This window comes from Talpa occidentalis, unplaced genomic scaffold (genome assembly GCF_014898055.3).
Source record: "Talpa occidentalis isolate TD23 unplaced genomic scaffold, MPIMG_talOcc4v2.1 talOcc4.15, whole genome shotgun sequence".
In the NCBI taxonomy this organism is placed as follows: domain Eukaryota; kingdom Metazoa; phylum Chordata; class Mammalia; order Eulipotyphla; family Talpidae; genus Talpa; species Talpa occidentalis.
This window is the reverse complement of record NW_023601543.1, coordinates 28263274-28285779: the sequence shown is the minus strand read 5'-3', so window position 1 is coordinate 28285779 and position 22506 is coordinate 28263274. Positions and strand designations below refer to the sequence as shown.

The window sequence follows — 22506 nt, the reverse complement described above, 5'->3', positions numbered from 1 at the left end:
ATGATCCAAAACAAGGAGTTCAGTGAAGAGATAAATCAGTGTGGTTTGGAATAGTTGGATGTCGTTGAGTTGGACCTTGAGGGAAAGGATGGATTTTGATTAGTAGAAATATAGGAGAGTAAGTGGCATGGACAGGGGGAGTCCCAAGGGCAGAGGTGAATAAGAAAGGGGACATTAGCTTGGAGGAACTACACCCTGGCATCACTGGTCTTGGAGGTGCTGCGTCCTCTCTTTACCTGAAGTCCTGAACACTTGTTTAGCAGGAAACACCATTCAGAGAGGATTCCATGAGTGTCACCCTCTAGTCAAAGTTAAACAACTTTACTCATTACTGGTGACCCTAGACAAGTATTTGAATCACTCTGTGCCTCTCCTAAATTGGTAGAACAGTAGTACTCTTCTGTATACCTCATGGGGAATCAAGTGACATAATGAATATGAAAACATTTGGAAAAATATAAAACCCTGTAAGTTTTTGTCATCTGAAGAGTCCTGACCCAAAACTTCACAAGTTGTAGTCAACTAAGAAATCATCCTTTTCCTTTGTAGCCTGCTCTTATAGATTGTGAATGGCAATAAGTGCGCCATCTTTTTCTTCCTTTTTAAAATTCAGCTTCCTGACTCATCTTTTTCAATACTCTCTATCTGTAGTCTTAAGATTTTTCTTTTTGCCAAGAGGGTCTGAATCTTGACGTTTTTTAATGCTTGGTACTTAAATCAACATGTTTCCAACTGCATGGAAGCCAAATCAGGTTAGTCTGAGTTCAAAACCACAAATTCTTCTTTATGCCTCCTCTAAAACTGGAATTTATAAGGCCACCTCTTGGTTGAAATCTGTGGCTGGCTGGGAGATGCAGAACTAAAGAACTTATTACCTGCAATGAGTTATTTTCTAGACCTAGAGAAGAAGAAGAACATGGTGTAAGTGATTGAACTGAGTGTGGCTCAAACCCAGGACGTTTCTTAAACAGTTTCTTAGAAAGAAAATCTATTAATGCATAAGTATTAAGCATCTTATTTACTTGCCATTTGCCTTATCCTTCAAATTATCAGGTACTTGTAGGGAAAGTAATTTAAGGTGTTTACTCTTTTGGGAAGTCCAAATCAAAGGAAGTCTTCTGCATTGAGCTGCTGATAGGTGAGAACATGCCTCTTGATCTTAACATTCTAGATGCTTCTCCAATTGCTTGAGACTGGTGTTAGGCCTGTACCTTAGCCTCATGGAAGACAGGGTAGAGCAAGGCCATCTCTTGGAGACATTGAAGAGCACTTCCAAAGAGGGCAACTTTCTCTTTCTCCTCTTTTCCTATCTTGCTTCACCTTACCTCAGGGGGAAAAACAAAAGCAAACCAAAAAACATTGCAACTATCTTTAGGTTCTTACTTTTAGAAAACTAGAGTTCCTCCATCTTTCCCTCATGCCCTGTGGGCATATACTTCTGTCTGTTTTTTCAGATGAGTAGTTTTGGAGCCCCAGTGGAAATCTCCAGATGAATGTCAGTTCTACTTCTTGCTCTGTTACTTGCTGGCTGAATGATCTTAGACAAATCACTTAACCTTTCAGAGATTCAAGTTTCCCATCTGTCTGTGAAATGGGGTTACATACCTACTCCATACGTTTGCTGTGAATATTAAATGAGATGATGCTTTTGATGCACTAGGAAGCCTTCCCCCATTGAAATCATTCAAAGAATATGAGTTACTACTGTCAGCATCACTGCTGTATCCCATTCATACCCCTCAGTCATGGGCACTAAGGAATCCAGCCCCAAAAATACAGTTAGTGAGTTCAACAGCTGGGACAGACTTTTGGGGGGTACATCCCAGTCCAGGATTGACTTCTAGTTCCACTGCCTGGGATTTAAGAAAGGCCCATCCCCTTCCCTGCCTGTTTCTTATCCTTGAATAGAGAACCTGCTTAACAAAAAGGTTGCAGACATCCTTAGTTGAATTGGTACTTTTCAAAATGGGATTTGGCCTCTATTTCAAATTTTCTCTTTGAGCACATCTATGCATTTGAAATTCTGTAGTGCATGTTGTATGTTAATCTAGGTATGACTGGTGGGGCATTTGGGGAATGATAAAAATAGACTGCTGTGCTCTTAGGCAATTCTATGATGTATGGGAGTAAAGTTTTGCCAGACTCACCCAAGTGATTCATTCAACTCCTGGGTTGATGTGACGGTATACAATGTAGCATTCGGCTCTCAGATCCACCCATTTCTGCTCAAACACAGCACAGCCGGTGCCTCAGTACTGAGGGTATGGAGGAAAAGGCAGTCAGTCAGTGTCTAAAAATGGCGCATGCAAGAGACGCTCGGGGAAGATGTAGCTGGACCTCTCAGGTAAGAACACTTATTGGTGTATTACTGGACCCCTTAATTGTTTGGAGCCTCCAGGTCAATGACACCACTACTGAGCTGGTAGGAGAGTGGTTGGGAGGAGGAAAGTCTTCCTTTTTGTGTTCTATTACTTCCATGTGCAGTCCCAACCCTCTCAGTACAGTCCGGAGAAAAGTCTGACCTTGACATCATTGCCATTGTCCCCTCACCCCCTTCCATGGCTAGCCCCTTTATGAGCAGTGCAGGAAAGCAAGAAGCTGGAAGGGAAAGAATGAGTGGTTTGCTGTGACCTTCCAGGCCCTCCACATTCCCTAAAGGAACCCACAAAGCAGCTTGGGAGGCTAATGGCATTTATTAACTGCAACTCAGACTCAAACAGAAATCAGACCAAATTCTTTCTACCCTTCTTGTTTAAACTCCAGCCTCTAGTAAGAGAGTAGTGTCACAAAGCTGAGGAAAAAAATCTTTTTGGCAAATCTGGCTCCCAGCTGCATGGCCTCCTGTGAATAGGAACTTGGCACAGTAGGAGGGGAAAAGCTGTTATTGTAGCCAACAAATGTCAAGGCATCACATGGAGACCCACTTGGCATGGGAAGCGTCATACCAGTGAATAGCAGCAACTGGCAGGAGAAGAGTCTGGCGGGAGAAGGGGATGGGATGGCCCCCAAGGGGGAAGGATGAATGGGAATCATTTTCCCCACCTAACACATGACTTTGAGCACCTAACACATGACTTTGAGAGCCATCGGTGTGCTCATGTGGGAACTGGGAGGTCTGGATTCTAGGTTTGGGTATAGATTGATTATATGACCTTGGAAAAATCACTTTCTCTATTGGGGCCTCAGTGTCCTTTACTGTAATAGAAGAGGATGAATCTGAGGTTGCAATCTGGAGGTCTCTGGGCCAGATTTGGCTGGTGAATGTATATTGGTTGGCCTGTCCAGTGTTTTTTGTTTATTTCAACAGTTTGAATACCTTGTTTGCTTTGGCTCCCCAGTTCCCACTGTCCTCTATGATCTTACCACTCTCCATTTACCCCTTCCCAGCCATTTCCCATTTGTTTAATATCCATCTGGCTCCTGAAGATTCCTCCTTAGGAAACATGAGCTAAGTGATCTCTAAGGGGGTCTTATAACTAATGTGCCATTATAACTCCAGTATCACCAAGGGGCAGGCTGAGAGGACCTTGAGGAAAAGTAGGGGAGTCTGCCATGAACACAGCCACAAAAGACAAGTGGGTAAAAAATTAACACGCACCAGTTAAGGTGAGGCTTGGATGGATTTTCTTAAAGCAGGACCTCCCCCCTCTCCCCAAGGGATGTGGCCTGTTGAGCATCCGTGGCTTTTAATGAACCTTTATTGCTTTGATCTCTAAATTGACAGTATACTTTCATTGAAAAGTGGACAAACCTCAAAGGATCATGAGCTGGGCCTTGGCCATTGTTCAGCTTTGATTTTGAAAAGAGTTTTTCTTTTGTGGAAAATAGAACCAAGTTCCAGTCCTTCCTGTGTGATTAGATAAGCAGTTTCAGGAAAACATTTAATTTTTTGTCTTTTCAAGGACAGTGTAGCAGCGTGGACTTCCCCTAACAGAAAACCCCTCCATTGACGTGTGTGGCCACTGTCTAGCCTCTGGGACTTTCTTTCACACACAGAACCCCGAGGCCAAGGCTTTTCCCTGTTAGGTGTCTATTGTTATTCCTCTTCACCCCTATTACTAGACTGATACCCTTTACTGTTATTTGTGAGTGGGTAAAGTTTGTTAGAATACAGTGTGCAGAGATAGGGTAGAAAGATTGGTGAACATCCTTTTTATAAGGAAGTTTCAAGTCCAGAGCTTCCTTACTTATTGCTCATTTCACGTTGATTCATGCCCAATTGTGAGACTTTCACTCTGGCTTCTTTTTATGCCCAGTCCTGGCCTGAAACACAATCTTTCACTCCCCTACTCTGTTAAGAAACCAGGTCTTGCACCTAGATCCTCTGGGACTCACTATGGGCTGTAGGCAAGGATGTCAAAGCTCATTGTGATGTCATCAAGCTTCAGCATAAAAGAGGCTGACTTTGCCCCAGTTTCACTGGGAGCAGCGCTCGAGGAAGTAGCCACATGTCTAAGCTGTAGAGGGCTTCCTGGATGGACTGCAGGCTCCACTCCAGGTAAGGATCCGTGGGACCTGAAATTGTTGATTAAAAAGTAAATAAGCTAGTGAAATGGAAAGCCAAATATCATGGGTGTTGACTCAAATGAAGATAATAGACTTTTGATGAGTTGAACCTCCCTCTGGTCCACGTGAATACTTTAACGCTGGGTTTCTGGTTTGTAAGTTAAACAAGATCATTCTGGTGGTTATCTAGGTGTGACCAGATAACCTGAACTATAAATGGCTCATTAAGGGCAAGAAAGAAAGCTAATTGATGCTAGAGAACTGGATGAGTTATTTTCTCTGTAATATGCTCTTTGAATTTTCCCTCAGATTTTACCTGTTGCCTTAGTTAAAATAGATTGTCTTTCTACTTAAAGGAGGAAACATTTAGTTTACTTATTATCTTCTCTCTCTTATTAGTTTATTAAGGTAAAGGATATTAGAAAACTGGGTTCCAGAGCTGTCTCAACTGTTAATTTTGTGTGTGTGTTCACATCTCTGGGCTCAGTTTCTTCTGTAAAGCGGGGAGACTGAATTAAATGAACCATATGACTCTTCTAATGTATTTGATGAAAATACTAGTCCCATTGGACTAGAGTTATGCCAGTTTATTGAAAAATAACATTCACTTGAGTTATACACATTCAGCAACTAACTAACCTAGTATGTACATAGACTGTGTTATGAAGGAACCAGAGGGATCACGTAGTCCATTGAGTCCCAAAGTTTAGCCATCCATGTCTCATCTTCATGATTTTTGTCATATTCATGTATCATCAGTACCATTAATTACTTAGTGGTGTTTTCTGTACTAACTTGGTTTCTTAAAATCTTAAAAATAGCTGCTTAGCCTCACTATAAGCAATGATATCCATGAAGTCATACATTTGATGTGATATGTTTCTCCTAACATACATTAAAAATTTTAAGTTTTCATTTATTTATAGACCATTTAAAAGCAATTTATGTGCTTATACTTGGGAAATACTTATCAGACTTTGGAGAAGTATGATCAGGTGTGCAAACTAAAGGTTGAGGAGATGAAACAACTTTGCCTCTTATCACGTAGTAGGTTGCCATGGTGACATGAGGCTACCTCCATTGACTATGTCACAATCAGGCCAAGCTGTGGCTAACACCCAGGTTATCTGACTCCTAGTCCAGGTCTTTTTCTACCACACCACTCTGCTCCCACAGTTGTCATTATGTTCTTAATATCCATGTTCTTTAATAGAGATGAGACTAGAATTCAGATTTTAAGTCTAGTAAATTGTAATAATAAAAATTGAAGCCTTTTCTGAATTTGTGTGCCCTTGTTTGTCAAATGAAATAATTCAACTTTTGCTTCCTGCCATGGGTGAAATGTAGTAGCTGTCATCGACTAAACACTTCCTAGGCCTTTTACTAGACTTGTTTTATCCTCATATCACTACTATGAGTAGATGGGACCAGATGATTTCTCAGGAGACCCTCTGTGCTGAAATGTTATTCTTCCATGGAATGGAAGAATCAAAGTTTGCTTATCCAAAGGAGCACATGTGCATGAAGGGAAACCAGAGTTTGGTAACAGTTTACCAAAAAATTATGAAGTGGAACAAAATGGATGGTTTGTGTTTTCCTGTCAGCCATTTGTGTCCAATATGAGCTTCCTCCAGATAGACTCATCAGGTGAGCATCTATCTCCTTGTCTAAGCTTAGGAGTTGAAGCCTGTTGGCTCTACCTGTATACTGTCTAAGATAATCACATCGTCCTGCCCTGATGACATCACAGAGCTGCTTTGATCACAACTAAGGCAGTGGCTGTGCACAGCAGTTGAGAAAAAAGTGCCCCACTGAGTCCCCACAGGGACCAGTCCCCTCCCCACAGGGAGGAAAATGCTGCTTCTTAATACATAGGGTAACGCTGATAGAGATTCCATGTAGCCTATCTTAGCCCTGGGCATTCTCCACTTCTCATTTCTGTCATTTTTCTGTCCTAGATTTACTATTTTGCAGGTGGAAAAGCTGAAACTGCTGGGAATTTTAAAGATCGAATTGTAGGGTCCAACAATCCAGACAACGCATCCATCACTATCTCACGTATGCAACCAGCAGACAGTGGCCTCTACATCTGTGACGTCAACAACCCTCCTGACTTTACCGGTGAAAATCAAGGAGTCATCAGCGTCAGCGTGTTAGGTATGGACATTTATTTCTGTCTTTTCTTGGAGCAACTTAAGATGTTAACAGAGCCAGGACAGTGAGTTATGGTGCCAGTGAGGTCCCAATGATAAATATTCTCAGTGCTCTATTTTTCTTTTTAAATCAGGGATACAGAGACACATCATCTACCCAATCCACATAGAAACACTGAAAGATCATTCAAAACATGTTCAAACAATTGTGAAATCAAAAATGGCCACTAAAATGACAGATGACAGTAGATGACCCAACCTCCAGGGATCCTGATCTCAGAAAAACCGAATGAGAATACATGGGACAAGGCACAGCCCCACTATACCGTCACTAGCAATTCTTTCAGAGGGAACTTCCAATTAGAGACAGTGTTCCCTGGGGGAGACAACTGTCAACTTTTTGTCTCCTATGTCTGCCACAATTTCTCACCATTAAATCATTCTTTTAAAACAAATGAGTGAATGTATAGGTAAATAAAATAGGAAGGTTCCTTTTCAAAATGGTTTTGCCATTTGGAAAAAGGACCACATGTTAAGCCAGAGTTGAGAAGTTATTTATATAGAAATATTAATTATGTGTCATTGGGAATATCATATCCACTCTTAAATGAATTTAGAGTGATTCATTGATACAACCTTTATTTTATTATTTTTTTTTGTGTGTGAGACCTTAGCCGGCGGCCGGGGAACGAACTGGTGCTGCAGAGGCTGTGGGCAGCCTCGCAGCCCAGCGCTCAACCGCTGTGCCACCAGGGAGGCTCAGATGCAACCTTTATTGAGTGCCTACTTTGTGCCAGGAACCATGAAGCTTGCAGAGAAGGAAACATGGTTTCTGCTTTTCACCAGGTCATAATTTTGGCGATTTCTAGGGCTCCTTCTAATCTCCGAGGGGACAGTGTGAGTTTCGCTCTCATCTGCAGGCCTAGCGAGTCCTGTCAGTGGGCCTTCAGAAGTACCGAAAGGAGTTGAATTAACTGTCCTCCCACTTCTAAGAAACTTAAATGGAGCTAATCTAGTCACTGCCTCTCATGTTATGTACATCCATCACAGGAAAGGAGAAATTAGATCAGACCAGTGACTTGATCATTGAGTAGCTTGTGAAAGTAGCAATTGATAACAAGGTGCACAGCTTACGAGACCTTTAGAGAGTTATCTGGACTTGCATTCCAGGTGATGCTAAAGATGAACCAGCTCCTTACTGTGAAGTTTGTTATTGAATCTGGAAAGGAGGAAAAACAGCCAAGAGGATTTTTTTTTTAAGAGCAAGATATCCAAGTCAATCATGTTTTTACTTTGCTGAGCCTTGTATTAGGTGTTGGGGTGGTTTGGGTGACCACTCATTTGAGATATTCCCATTAGATATTACAGTCTCAGAAACACAATCTCTAGAAATAAAAAAAAAAACCCACCAAGAAAGAAGCTTGAGTAGTTTTTTGGTATGCATTTGGAATGAGCATCATCTTCCTTCTATTTGGCACATACAAAGAAAATGATGCAATTAGAGAAGGGTTGAGAACACACTGAAACATTTACATTTATTTTCTGAGGTGAGCCTTTTCCTCTTATTCCAATTCTCTTGAAAGCAATAAGGCTAAGTGGTAGATCAATGGGTTTGCCAGTAAAACATCAAAGTTCTACCGGGGACTTTAACTGGATGAAATGATAATTTAATCCTGATTTGATAGTTTTAGAAAATATGTAGGTTTGGGACATGATTCAAGGTGATTCACTGATCGAGTATTTGGTTAATAAAAAATAAAAGGTGAAAAAATATGTTCAGCAAAAAATAAATGCCTATTTGGGTTTGACTCTAGACTCAAGAAATGAATAAGTCATTCCAGATTTGTGTTCATCATTTAGTTCAAGTCTTGGTGGCTGACTTGGTGATGAAACACCCCAACTTAATTTGCTGTTCAAATTGTCCTATTCTGCTGTAAAGTTTATAAAGTCGCTGTGTTTTTTAAAAGGCAGTTTCTCAATGCAGAGATAGCTGCAATGGACTTCCAATTAAGTAACCTCATTTTGGATAGGCAAATCCAACTGTTATAGGACAGGGAGAGGGGCACCCCAGACCCCCACAAACCTGCCTATTCTAAATGGGTTCTGCCATCCGCCGCATCAACACAAAACATATGACACTTTAATGGGAAGGAACTTTAATAAAAACTAGAAAACAATACAGGTAAGGCAAAGAGTCTAGTTTCTAAATGAAGCACCCAAAGTTACCCATCCCCTCGTGGGTAAAACTCCATCCATATGGGGTCGGCCCAGAGCAAGGCCCCAAAGCCTGCCACAAGTCTAAAGCATCTTCCAGTGGGGACCCACAGAAAAGGGTCACAAACAACCAGACAAGCCCGGAAGGAAAAGAGCAAAATCAACATCAAGATAAAAGCTGCCATTGTCACCTCCCCTTGGGTCTCACCCACATCTGTGTCACCCAGTCCACAACCAAAAGACAAGCGCAGTTTCTTCACGTGTCTCTAGGCTCCATGTGCCTCCTCCAGGTCTCCTGGTTCCATCCTGCTTCCTTCCTTAGTCTCTTCTGCTTCTCCTCTTCCTGCTCAGCTCCACCCTCCCTTGGGTGGGGCAGGGAACCTCCCCCTTTCCTGGGGACCACCCTGTTACACAACTAGTTGTTTCCTTCTCAGAAAATCAATAGTGAGGAACGTATTCAGTTACCATCCCAAACTGACTCCATGATGGCTCCTTCCTTCTCTACACCCCTCCTAAAACTTGCTCCTTCTACTATATTCATCTCAAGGCAAGGCAGGATCGTGTATTAAGCTGTCCATATCAGAAACCTGGCCACAATCTTTTTTTTTTAAAAAAAGATTTTATTTATTCCTTTATACAAGCACTGGGTACAGTCAGAAGCGCGGGAGGGTGAGAGGATTCACCAGAGCCAGAGCGGGGAACAGAACAGGCAGACTGACGAAGCACACTGCTGAGGGGAGCAGCGGGCGGCAGGAGAGGTCTGTCGCGCCATGTGGGACCCTCGCCGGTGGCCGGGGATCGAGCCGGAGCTGCAGAGGCTGCGGGCAGCTTTGCAGCCCAGCACTCAATCGCTGCGCCACCAGGGGAGGCCCCCTGGCCACAATCTTTGACTCCCTTTTTCTTTGCGCCCCATATCCAGTTGGTCACCAAGTTCTGTTAGTTCTACTTCCTTAATACCTCTTGAATCTGTTTCCTGCTCTTCTTGGTTCAGGCACCCATGGTGTCAGAATGATCCATCTAAAAGGTGAAAGTGACCATGGTTGCTCCCCAGCTTAAATTCCTTCTGTGGTCCTCCTGTTTGCGGCATACAAAGCCACCTAGCTCTGACCCCCATTGTCCTTTAGACTTATCTCTCTTCCCCTCATGCCTCTTTAGAAGGGGGTCAGAGTTACTTGTGAATTCCTGGTGCCTAGAACAGTGCTAGACATACAGAAAGCACTCAATTAAATCTTGTGAAGAATGAACAAAGTTTCCAGGGCCATGTAGCAGCCCTCCAGCCCCCCTCCAACCACCGTGGGCTCCCCTACTGAAGAGGGACACAGGCAAATACAAACCCTCCAGTCAGGTTCTGTCACCAGCAGAAGAAGAAATGCCAGAAAAAAAGACACATAAAAGGCAAACATGGCAAAAAAGTAAACTTACAAAAAAAGAATAAATAATAGGTTATCTCTAATTACTGAAGGTTTCTCTTTTCCTATAAACAGTGCTTCAAAAGTATAAACTCTGTCCCTTGTCATTTAGTGTTTGTTTGGCTTTTTTAATAACGGCATATTTTAACATACAGTGAGGAAATTCACGGTTATGGATCCCTGAGGCCAACTAGAGGAGACGCAATCAGAATCTCAATGGCCTGGTGACAGCAGGTCCTTGCACCTGAAGTACTCTACTCCCACCTGGTGGTACAACCAGGAAACTGTCAAAATGCATTTTTTTTTTTTTTAACAGCAACTCAGTTTATTACATGGAGATTCTTCTGCATTGTTGCTAACAGTTCACTGGTCCAAAATTACTAAAATACTTAAAAAAACTATACATTATGTAAACAAAACATAAATAAGACAACATAGTTCTTTGTACATATGCTTTAGTACAAGTTGTAAGGGGTTAGGGATATGTACAATTTTACACCATGGACTGCATTTTCACAATGCATATATATATTATATATATATATATATTTACAGAAACAAAAATAAGATTTCACTAATGACACAAAATACCATATCATAGATATGCAGCGATAGTCCAAATTCAAGAAACGTGTCAATGCAAGGATGCAAAAGGCTAGCTCACTCCAAACTAGTCAAACTTGACTTTATGTTATACAGACAGGTAAATCCTGGCCATCTATTTTAAACAACCTTTGAAAACATTCATACCAAGTAGTGAAATGGAACATATTTATTTTTAAAGATTAGTCTACAAAATGAAAGTGAGGAAGTTACAAACTGCCATTCATCCTGCAAGTTTTTACTCTTTGTCATTGCCTTACAGTCAAACCATCTAAGCCCTATTGCAGCATTCAAGGAACCCCCGAAACTGGCCATCCAATATCTCTTTCTTGCCTCTCGACGCTTGGAACACCTGTACCTGTGTACTACTGGTTTAAAGTTGAAGGAAAAGACATCGTTCCAGTGAAAGAAAGTTTCAGTAAGTATAGCCCTCAGCAACCCTTGGCAAGGCCTGTTGTATGTCACTGGCTGACAGTGTTCGTGTGTTGGCCGTTTGCTTTGAGAACTCAATCTAATGTATTTCTGGGACGGGATGTAAAAATGTCTGTTTCCTAACAAGATGATGGTGGTCTGATCCTCTCCCCAACTTCTAGAAGTCAATCCTGTTTTGGGGCTCAGAGGTAATGGGTATGCAGGGAATGGGCTAGGTCCCACACAGGTTACCTTTGGAGTAGTCCCGAAGGGTCTAGTTGGACTCTAGATATTTCAAAGGTAGGCAAATGTGAGTAAGTGAGTGGCCATTGAATGATCAGCTACATCAGCTTGATGTGTGCCCAAGAAGAGATTTCTGAAGTCTCTTTCCTGTTTTTGACAGACCCAGCCACCGGCACTTTTGTTATTGGAAATCTAACCAATTTTGAGCAGGGTTATTACCAGTGCACTGCTATCAACACCCTTGGCAATAGTTCCTGTGAAATAGATCTAACTTCATCACGTGAGTTAATCATACAACTTTAACAATTTCTTCTTAAGTATCCTGAGACTGCCACCAAGTAAGTTAATTAGGATCTGTGGTTTATCCTGTCTATGGGGATTTTTTTTGTGCTAGGTATAGGTCGATATTGTGAATAGCCATCCTAATATAGAATGTTTACATTAATACCTACTATGTGCCACATACTGTCCTAAATTGTTTATAAAATTAATTTGTTTATCTTTCTCCAAATCACTCGAAAGTAAGTATTATGAATCAATAAATAAAACAACAGCCTCATTGATGGTACGAGGCTGAATTTCTCTTGGTGATGCTGTTGGTAAGTACAGGTGAAACTGCAGCAGTCTTTGTCAAACATGTAGCTTAAAGGCCACTGCCTGTAATAACAGTAATAATACTCGCACCTACAGTCACAGTAGCTAATATCTGAGGGGCACAAATTATGAGCCATTTAACTGGGTGTTATGAGCATTCTCTCACTCAATCCTCCAACTACTCTGTCTAGGAGGAAGAATTATATAGTTAGCCTCACTTTACTGAAAAGGAAACTGAAGCACAGGGAGGTAAGTGACTTGCCCAAAGTCATCCAGTTAGTAACTGGATCCCTCGTAAACCTCGATTTTTCAGTTTAAAGGTGTTTAGTTACCCTCTAAGAGATATCTTGCCACACCTCTGAAGGATCACCCAATAATACTTAAGATCATGTCATCTGATCATTTTTTCTTAGTTTGAATATGCAGTTTTAATATGTACCGTATCCGGGGTGGCCAGTTCCACTGGATCATTGCTCTCTTATGAGGCTGAACTTTTTTCCTTTCATTTGTCCTGAATCAAATATCTTCCAACTCCAGGTTGCTCCTTAAACCTGATATTACTTTCAATCCTGTATCACTTTTCAAAGTAAAGAAAACTCATCTTTTTTGGTCTGTTCTTTACTGTGGTCCTATTCTATCCCAGTCTCTTGACCACTGTTTTTTCCAAATCTTCCTCAATTCTGTTTTGCCTTTCTATCAGTACATTCGTACTGCCCGTGTAGAGACTCTTAGGATTTGTACTTGTGTCTTTTTTCCTTTTGAATCCTCTTTTCAATGATGCCAGTTTTGGGCTGCCTTCCTTCCTTTCTGCCTGCCTGCCTGCCTGCCTGCCTTCCTCAAATATTGAGTATCTACTCTGTGCCAGGCACTGTCCTAGGTAAAGGAGGTACAGTGAGTAATGCTAGGTATGTAGCTTACACTCAAGGAGCTCAGTTTATCTAAAGGGGCAAATAGTAAAATGTGCTAAATGCTAAAGGAAAGGCATGCAAAGGTCTATAAGACACCAAAGAAGAAGTTTATGCCTATAGAACTAGAGACAGTTTTACCAACGAAGTGCTATTTGAGCTGGATTTTGAAGGAATTTGCAAAGTCTGTTTATTTATTAAAACAGGGATGAAGGTGAAAGAAGATCAAAGGATACCACTAGAGCCCAGGCTTAGGAGAGCAACCAGTCCATGCTGCGGGGCGGGGGTGGGGTGGGGAGGGGGGTGGATGGAGGAGTCCAGAGAAATGTCTCTGAGGGAAAAAAAGCCATAAGAAGATGATAAATTATCTGATGTGTTTGAATCTATTGAAAAGAATTGAACCGGTTTGCTGGAAGATCTGGGGATTATTGATAATACATTTTTAAAAATCCCCAAGAGAAGAAATAAATAACTTCAGGGAAAATTTTTAAATGTTGTACAAGAAGGAATCATATTATACTATGTTCTGCAGCTGTATTTGTCATCATAATACTACAAACTTTGATGTTGTAGTTACATGAAAGTGCTCTATATTAGGAGAATGTGGCAAGGTGTCAGGGGAATGGTATGAGATTTAAATCTTCAGCTTCTGGTCAATAGAAATGATGAAAATTGGAAAAGGCAAGACAAAAAGGGTAGTATTATAGAAAGATGGAGGCAAATACCAGAAGATTTTGAAAGTGACTAATGCTTAGAGATGGGGAGGAGTAGAAAAAGGGCATGCTGTTTTCTTGTGTTGGAAGCCTAGCAAAACTGTTTGACTTTATAATTATGCACATGTATTCATTCATTTAATTGCAAAATGTTGAGAGAATGATCGGGCAACTCAACCAACTTTTGTCTCAAAATAGAAAATGTCCATCCTTGTTGGAGGCGAGGTGGATGGTGATGGGTTTGCCAGGAACCCAGACGTGGTCTCTTGGGAACAATTGTTCAGTGCTCGAAGGTCTGGTGCTCAGCTGGATTTTTTCACACTCATGAATTTTTTCCATAGAGTGAGCTAATAAACCAGATGCCTGTTCATGGAAATGGCATATCCCTTTCCAGTGACGAGAAAGCATGAGGCTCATTGGCGAGTATGGAATCTGTGTGGGAGAAGCATAGCCTCACCTACGCTTTGGGAAGTTCTCCTGAAATGCTCTTGCCTTTAACAAAAGTCATTTCTCTGGTGATCAGATTGCAGCTTCACAGTGGCTCTCTCAAGAACCCAGCAAATGTTCACTGAAGGCTGTCTTTAAACTTCATTCTGAAAGGACCCCACCTCCCCTAAGTTGGCATGCTTTTTTGTGTGCATAACTGTGAATGGATGAGCTATGTAGTTGAGCCAGGCAGCTTTCTCAAGATATGATCATGTCGAATTTTTCCGAAGGGTCACAGACACACATGTATGAGGCAGACAGCATGTTCATCTTCCTAACCAGTTGCTTATATCCTCCAGATCCAGAAGTTGGAATTATTGTTGTGGCCTTGGTGGGTGCCCTGGTAGGTGCTGCCATTATCATCTCTATTGTGTGCTTCACAAGGAGCAAGGCGAAAGGGAAGGAAAGGAAGAGAAATTCTAGAGCCACCACAGAACTTGAGTAAGACGTTGTTTTATTGTTTTTATTTGAATGCAGGCTTTTCTCAGGCTTTCTCTTTCAGCAATTCCTCAGCACTCCTTTTAGCATGACATCAGAGGTATTTTCCTGTTCATTCTCAGCTTTTGAAAGAATGATGGTGACCATTTACTGAGCCTGGATGCCAGAATCTGTTCTAAGCAGTTTGTGTTTATCAAATCTTTTAACCACCATAACCACCATTCTAGAACCAAGAAATGTTTTGTTATATCATATTAATATACTTGTGTTTCTACCAATGGTCATAAAAAAGTATTTTTTTTTTTTAGAGAGGGTTGCTATTTTTCTCTTTTTTAATATTTTATTTTATATAATTCTTACATCTTTTTTCATCTTTGCACAATGTATGTATTTTCATTTTGGTTATATTCCCCTTACAATTGCACCCCCTTATTTTGACTCTAGACCTTCCTCTCCCCGCCCCTCCGCCCTCTCCCCCTCCCCCCGTAGTGTGTCTCTTGTTTATAGTTGCTTGTTGATTTTGATTTTTACTTCACATTGATTAGTCTTTTTCCTGGTCTCTTATTTAGGTTTTCTAAATTCCTGCTATGAGTGAGACCATCCGGTATTTTTCTTTTTCTTTCTGGCTTATTTTGCTGAGCATGATCCCTTCCAGCTCCATCCATGTTGCTGCAAACTGCATGTGTTTATCTTTTTTGATTGCTGAGTAATATTCCATTGTGTATATGTACCACATTTTCTTGATGTATTTTTAAACTTTTTTTTACGGAACAAGAGGCCCACAAAAGCAAGTGCTTAGTGCCTGCGGATGATGGAATGCATCCTTGCCCACAATCCATGCTCCTAACCACTTTGCTCTTTCTTCCAGAATGTGTATCTCATGCATTCATTTATTCATTTTTTGATTTCAACTTGTATTGGGTACTGGCTAAGTGTCATGTTCGTGCTAGATGGAGTAGAAGCTAGGGATGCACCAGTGTCATGGATTTGAACTTCAGAGACCTTATTATGTCTTTAGACTCTTTCTTCTTGACATCAGTCTTTCCATCTTCTTGAATTCTCGTATTGTTGAGACCTAACCTTTGTGCACCCAAAATGGAAACTTGTGGTCTGATAGCGAATCAGAATATCAGAAAGCACAGAGGTCCTGAACAGTCTGGGACCTATGGTCACTGAAGCTACAGAGCCTATGTCTCCACACGAAATGTTAAAGTTAGCAACTCCTTAACTTGTTTTTTCCTGGGCCTTTTTCCTGCAGACCAATGACAAAGATAAACCAAAGTGCAGAGGACGAGGCAATGCCATCTGAAGATATTGTCCAACTAGAAGCAAGCCTACCAACTGCCTCCCATGAGACTAACCCCGATACCAACATGGGGCCAGATCATGAGCCTGCCCCCGAGCCTGTGACTGCTCCGGGGACTACCCCAGGGTCTGTCCCAGGCCAGGGGCCATCCCGGGTGCCTGAGCTTGAGATCCAGCTGGAGCCTGAACCGGAGCCGGAGCCAGAGCCTAAAACCAACAATGTGGCTGAGCCCTTATGTGATGAGGAGAAGGGAGTGAAAAAGCCATAGGCTGGTAGCCTAAGTGCAGTATTCATCTCTAAGGAACCCATTACTGGCAGTTGGAATTCAATTGACCTGGCCAGCCTTCCACTTTCTCCATCCTGACCACCCGTCCTCTAACAATGTGCTCCTACCATCAATCCAAAATAAACAGGTCAAGATAACTACTAAATAAACGCAAGGGTTCCTATATTACCATCATAGAATACTTACAATTTTACTAACATATAAGCATGACTAGTGATAAGGCAAGTGATTTCTAACTCAGTTCAAAGTGTGTTACAACACCACCTGCGTTGTACTTCAGAAAACTGTACTTCTTTACTTTTAGGTACTCTCGTTACAATCCACATGTACACATGACAAGGTAACATTAACTGCATTCAATATTATTTCAAGGATTAGTTGCCAAGGTTTCCCTATTTACTTTCACAATGACCACTAAGGAAAGAATTCACCAGCATTATCTCATAGATTGAAAAAGAATTCCTCAAGAATTTCAGAGAAGTATATGTAATTTGTACATAACATTTAAACTAGGTCTGAAAAATTAAATTTTCATTTAGCATATTAAATTTCCCAAGGAGCCACCCTACCATGCCACTTTCTAAGCATAGCACATTTAAAAATAACTCAATTTCCAAGTACAAAATAATGTAATTTTCCTTCAATAAATGTAAAATGTTGCTATTATAGGTGATGTACAAGTTTGAATGAGCTATCATGTATCAGATGTTATCTACTTTGGAAGTAGGAAACTGCTCTGAATGAACTCTTAAGACCACTTTAGAGAATATGAATTCATTGTTCAATCTTTTTACTGTTGGAATATTCCACATTAATAAAGAGATATCATTGTATAAATGCTAATTATTAACTCAAATGCATTGATATCACCTTTTCTTTAACTGTTAAAAAGTTTTTCCATTGATTATATTTCACCCACATCTTCCTTGAAGAAATTTACAGGTAGACCTTTTCATTTGTGTAATCAAGCAGATTTTAATCTTAAGGTTCAATCAATACTACTCAATAAAATCTCATTTTAATGACTCGAGGTAAATCTTTTATAAAAATGTTATCGATATACTTTATATTCAACAAAATGCACCTTTCTCAAGTGCACAATTTGATGAGTTTTTTTTAAAGATTTATTTATTCATGCATACAAGAACCGGGGTACAGGCCAGATATGCGGGAGGGTGAGAGGACGCACCAGAGACAGAGCAGGGAACAGAACAGGCAGACGGACCGAAATCCACTGCTGAGGGGGGCAACAGGCGAGACAGGAGAGGTCTGCAGCGCCATGTGGGTACTCCCCGGCCGGCTGGGATTGAATCCATGTTGCAGAGGCTGCGGATAGCTTCACAGTGCTGTGCTCAATCGCCTGCGCCACCAGAGAGGCCACACAATTTGATGAGTTTTGACAGGTGTATACACCTATCAAACCACCAACATTTCACATAGAACATTTCTAGCAAAATGTTCCTTATGCCTCTTTGTGCGATACCATCATCTACTTAGGAAACCACTGATTGATAATCATGGATCTGTTTTCCATCACCAGAGATCACCCCTTGTTGACCTTCATACAAATGGGGTCATATAGTATGTACTTTTTTGGGTCTCATTTCCTTTTAAGGTTAGTCATTTTCAAATGAAGTAGTGAATCTGTCACATCCAGGTTTTCATGTAGAGGATTTTCTTAAACTGTATATACCCTTTTCTCTATAGAGATTATATTTTACTCACAATTTTAACACCCAGGTCTGCATCCCTCAGGCAGGATTCATTTATCACGACTGAAGTAGAGTCCTTATAGTTTTTAGGGTAGACTGAAATTGAAATTAACACTACACATTTGCCGTGTGTAGTGCCATGGATAAAAGAGATAGCACTTTTATATTTTTTCTTTGATGTGTTAATTTTTAGCCAATCACATGATTGACTGAAACAGTTATAATTCCACGAATATATAATGTTTGCTGGGTCTGGGAAGCAAAATGAAGATCTGAAGAATAGCCTAATATTTACAGATTAAAAACTAAATACCAGCAGTATAAAAACTCAATTATCAGAATGCCCAAGTAGCTAGAACTCAGTTTTCCACTTTTATGACAGGCAAATCAAAGGAGACTAACAATAGTTGACAACTACACCACAACATTTCTGATGGATGGGTGCTGAGGAGAAGGGAAGGCAACCCTTGGTCTTAGAGAGCTCTGTCTTTATTAGCACTGCACTGTTCAAAATATTGATGAATAGTAGAGTCAGTGGTTTTTAATCTTTGCTGAGGATTACCTTGAGAATCTGCTGCAAACTCTGGACTCCTCATCACAGATAAATGTTATACGTAAGTGTCATGTATAGTTTTAGATAAATTAGACTCCCTGAGTCCATGATTAAGAACTGGTGACTTACATAAGAACACAGAAGGCACACAACATATCTGTGGGTGTCTCACTCCAGGATAGAGTGACTACTATGCTGTATGACGGAATCATGATGCAAAATGATCTTAATAGCCTGGAAGCTGAGCTGAAATCAACATAGTGAATTTGACAAGAATAGATAGAAAGATATGGATGTAAAAATATACAGAGTCCATGTTGCCAATGCAGAAACTCCAGCTGGGCAAAGTTGGGAAGTTGAAGTTAATCTGAAAGGGTATACTTGATTTCTCTTTTCAGTGCCCTTCCAGACCTTTTGGTTCCTTTTTTTTTTTCTCTCCAAATCCCAGGATTCTCACGAGCCTACTAGCTCAGTGACCCACTCAAGCCTGCATCCATCAGGCAGGCCTCATTTATCAGGACCTATCTCTAACCCTGCTACCCTTTTCGAAAGGTAGCCACTGTGTGATTTGTTCTTGTCCTCTGATGATTTCATCATTCAATGATGTCATTCATGTTAATAAAGAGTTAGTTCCCTGAGAAGTATTTACCTTTCAAGGAGACTCTTGAACACAAATCCTTAATCCAGAGGCTAAATGGTGGAATTTGAAGCACTAGAACAATCCAGAGGGGAGATACTTTGGGAAAAGGGAGCGCTTCTCAAATCAAATCATGTAGGTTACCATGAACTTTCCATATTCATAAGGATACTCTAGATCAGTGCAACTTTCATCCCAGTCTCCTCAATTTCCTACTAGCACATCAATAATACAACGCTTTTCATGTTTACAATGAATTCCGAGACCCTGTAAAATAATGGACTATTTTGTTCACTAAATCTTGGTCAGTAAAATGGTCTTCTCAATATGTTAAAGAGTTTTCCATTAAGGAACACAACAAAGGGCTTTTTTTAAATGTCTATCGGTGGATCAGAAAATAATAGAATGGTCAGCACCCAAATATTCTGACTGGTAAAGCTTCAACCAAATTGCTTTTGCTTAGTTCTCGTTCAGAGAAGGTACTACATGATTTATATTGCCATACGCAGCTAAAATTTAAGTGGGTACTCCCAAACCAAATCCCAAACCAGCTTGGCCTTCGAGACTATTCACTTTTTGCCATCCAAAGAGATTTCCAGGAACTTTTTTCATATCTCTTTCTACATTTAGCAACCACTATATGTTGAAGTCAGCAAAATAGTTGTTTGGCTGTAGGTTCCTATTGTCCTCAAATTCATCTGTTTATTCAGTCACCCACTGGACATTTATTGGGTGGCTACTATAACCAGACACTGTAGCTGTTGATACAGAAGCAGTTAGTTCTTGTCCTTATGGGTACATGGCTTTGCTAACTATGACAGGTTCCTGAATGCTATCTACAACAGTTGTTGAATACAGGGGAGGAGGGCTGGAGTTTGGACTGCCCTGGGGAGGCGTTATACTGATTATGATGATCTATGATGGTGATCAATTATACTGATCTATGATGAAAAGGTACTAAAGCAGTAATTCTTGACCAATGACTAAGAAACCACATACATTGATAGCTATGTCCTTTAGTGTACCTACCATTAATGTATGCTAAGGAGTTAATATTTGAATCTCTAATACTGGCCTATGTGCTACTTAGGTTTGATGAATTTTCAGTAAGAGCTAGAAGAGTTAGAAGGGAACTTTGAAATCAATAGTACTCAACTTTTCTCAACCCCACAACATCTGAAGGTGATAATACACACAAAGGTTTACTCCTGACAGTGATGGTGGGGAAGGTAGATGATAGAGAATTGCATTCTTGGTTGGGTAGAGAGGAAGATCAGTGCAGTTTTAAAAAGCTGGGTCATTCATACCTATATTCCCGCCTAAGTGGAGATAAACTAATCTGCCTGAGATTATATAAAAATCAAGTTCTCTGATTCCCAGTGAAATATTCTTCAAAGCCATGCAACAAACTACTAATTTCAATCAAGCAACACAAGTTTCAATAATAAAATGTTGTTTTACATGTCTATGGGCTGGAAAATAGATTAAGAGGGTCCCATAAAAGTTCAAATAAATCAATACAAACAATAATCCCATTTGTCTCTGATGCTTTGGTTTAAAGACACCAAATTAATATGCTAAGTGAAATAAGTCAGAGGGAGAAAGACAAATACCAGATAATTTCACTTATGTGCGAAATTAAGGAAACAAAGCAAAAGACCAGTCAAAACCAAACTGAAAATAGACCCTAGAAATCTGACTGTAGAATTGAGGCTACTGGGGGAGAGTGAAAAACAAAGTGGCAGAGGGGCCCAGGGTACTGCTGTGGAGGATTATCGTGCTTTGGTGGTAGGTGTGCTGTCAAAGACACACCTGTGAAACTCAAATACATCCGAGGTGTGAACCTTTACCCCTAAATCATGCAGTGTTGTAAACCAGTAGTACCTCAATAAAAAGTAACACAATTAAAAAAAAAACAAAGAATTCAGAGATAATCACGAAGATTCCAGGAAACCAAGGGGAAAAAAAATCCACAAAACTCTACCAAAGTAAGGAAAAGCAGCAGGATGGGGTTCCGGGTTTAAAATGAGTGAGTTATCTAAATGCTATGTGCCTTTCATTTGGTCCACATATTTGAGTAGATGCAGAAGGAAAGGGATCAGGATCCAGGAAAGATAGATCTTAATGGTTGTGTCTCTAGCTCTGGGTGTTTTTTCATCTGTAAAATGGAAGTGATTTCTGCCTTCTTAAAGGCTACAGTTGAGAATGGAAGTACGAATATATTAACTACATAAAGTGTGGTAGAAGTCCAGTGTTGTAGAACCCATGTCTCCTGATAACTGATTCACCCTTCTTTTTTCCGCTTGACCAAGGTTTCTTAACCACTGATCCCTTACAGAATCTGAAGAAAGCTACAGAACCTTCTTCCAGAAAAATGTAGACATAAATTTCTGCATTAAATTTTAGGCAGACAGTAGAACTGTGAAGCTAGAGCCACAGACCCAAAAATAAAAAGCTGTGTCAAACTTGCTGACAGATTGAATTGTGTAACACACAGAAAGCAGCAGAGTCATGTAATGAATTCATTATAGTTGATATAATTGAGAAACTGGGATGTGAAAACACTGGGATTACACAGTTAAATTGCTAAGTAAAAGATTATGAAGTAAAATGCAGACTTAACTTGATGATCATAGAACCCCAATGAAATTGTGAATTCCTGCTAGTAGATACTTAAGAATGTAAATTTTTCCTCTTTTCCCATTTACCTATTTCTTTCATCTTATATTCTCAATTAAGCTTCACAATGAAAATTGTCATCTTGAGTTCATTTTGGAAGAAAATGTAAAACGCACTACCTTTTAATCGGATACATCTCTATCATGTTTCCAATTAGGAATAGGTAACAATCTGATTCATGTTAGGCCATTAATATTCTTAGTTTATAGTAATCGATTTAATTATGGTGAACAAGCCACTTCATTTAAAATGTCAATAGCCTACAAATCACCTGAGGCTTGGTTCCATCTGTATTGCTTATTTAAGAACTCAGATAAGTTTTCTTTTATACCCACAAAGCCTATTACCTCAGAAAATAAATGCAGTATTTATGAAAAGCAAATGCCCTCAGTCCTAATAGGCCGTATTAGACACAACTCTTCTCTGGTCACTCTAAAATTATTAAAAAGAAATGATTTTTCCTGTCATCGATTCTACTCCCGGTATTCAACAAACAAAGATCAGCACTCAAAATATTTCTATAAAAGGGTATATATAGCGATAAGTTTGTGCTTATAGAACTTATTTTAGCTACTGGTTATTAAGTCTGACCCAAAATTAATGCAAATTTGTGGGCCTGCTTGAATCAGTTATTTTAAGCAATGTTTGCTGCATAAAA

General features: G+C 40.3%; 1 protein-coding gene across 2 annotated transcripts in view; it reads left to right on the top strand.

Moving 5' to 3' along the window:
* The window catches only part of VSIG1 (V-set and immunoglobulin domain containing 1), a 29611-nt gene extending 12301 nt beyond the window's left edge, over nucleotides 1-17310 (top strand). Inside the window, exons 3-8 of one of the 2 annotated variants that reach the window (XM_037512093.2) lie at nucleotides 2237-2344; nucleotides 6465-6663; nucleotides 11148-11303; nucleotides 11700-11819; nucleotides 14537-14678; nucleotides 15934-17310. In XM_037512093.2, the coding sequence (XP_037367990.1) occupies nucleotides 2237-2344; nucleotides 6465-6663; nucleotides 11148-11303; nucleotides 11700-11819; nucleotides 14537-14678; nucleotides 15934-16249 (1041 nt within the window). In that variant the 3' untranslated portion in view covers nucleotides 16250-17310. The remainder of the gene's footprint in view (nucleotides 1-2236; nucleotides 2345-6464; nucleotides 6664-11147; nucleotides 11304-11699; nucleotides 11820-14536; nucleotides 14679-15933) is intronic. The other variant, XM_037512094.2, reaches the window with a different exon arrangement.
* Nucleotides 17311-22506: the final 5196 nt, after the last annotated feature.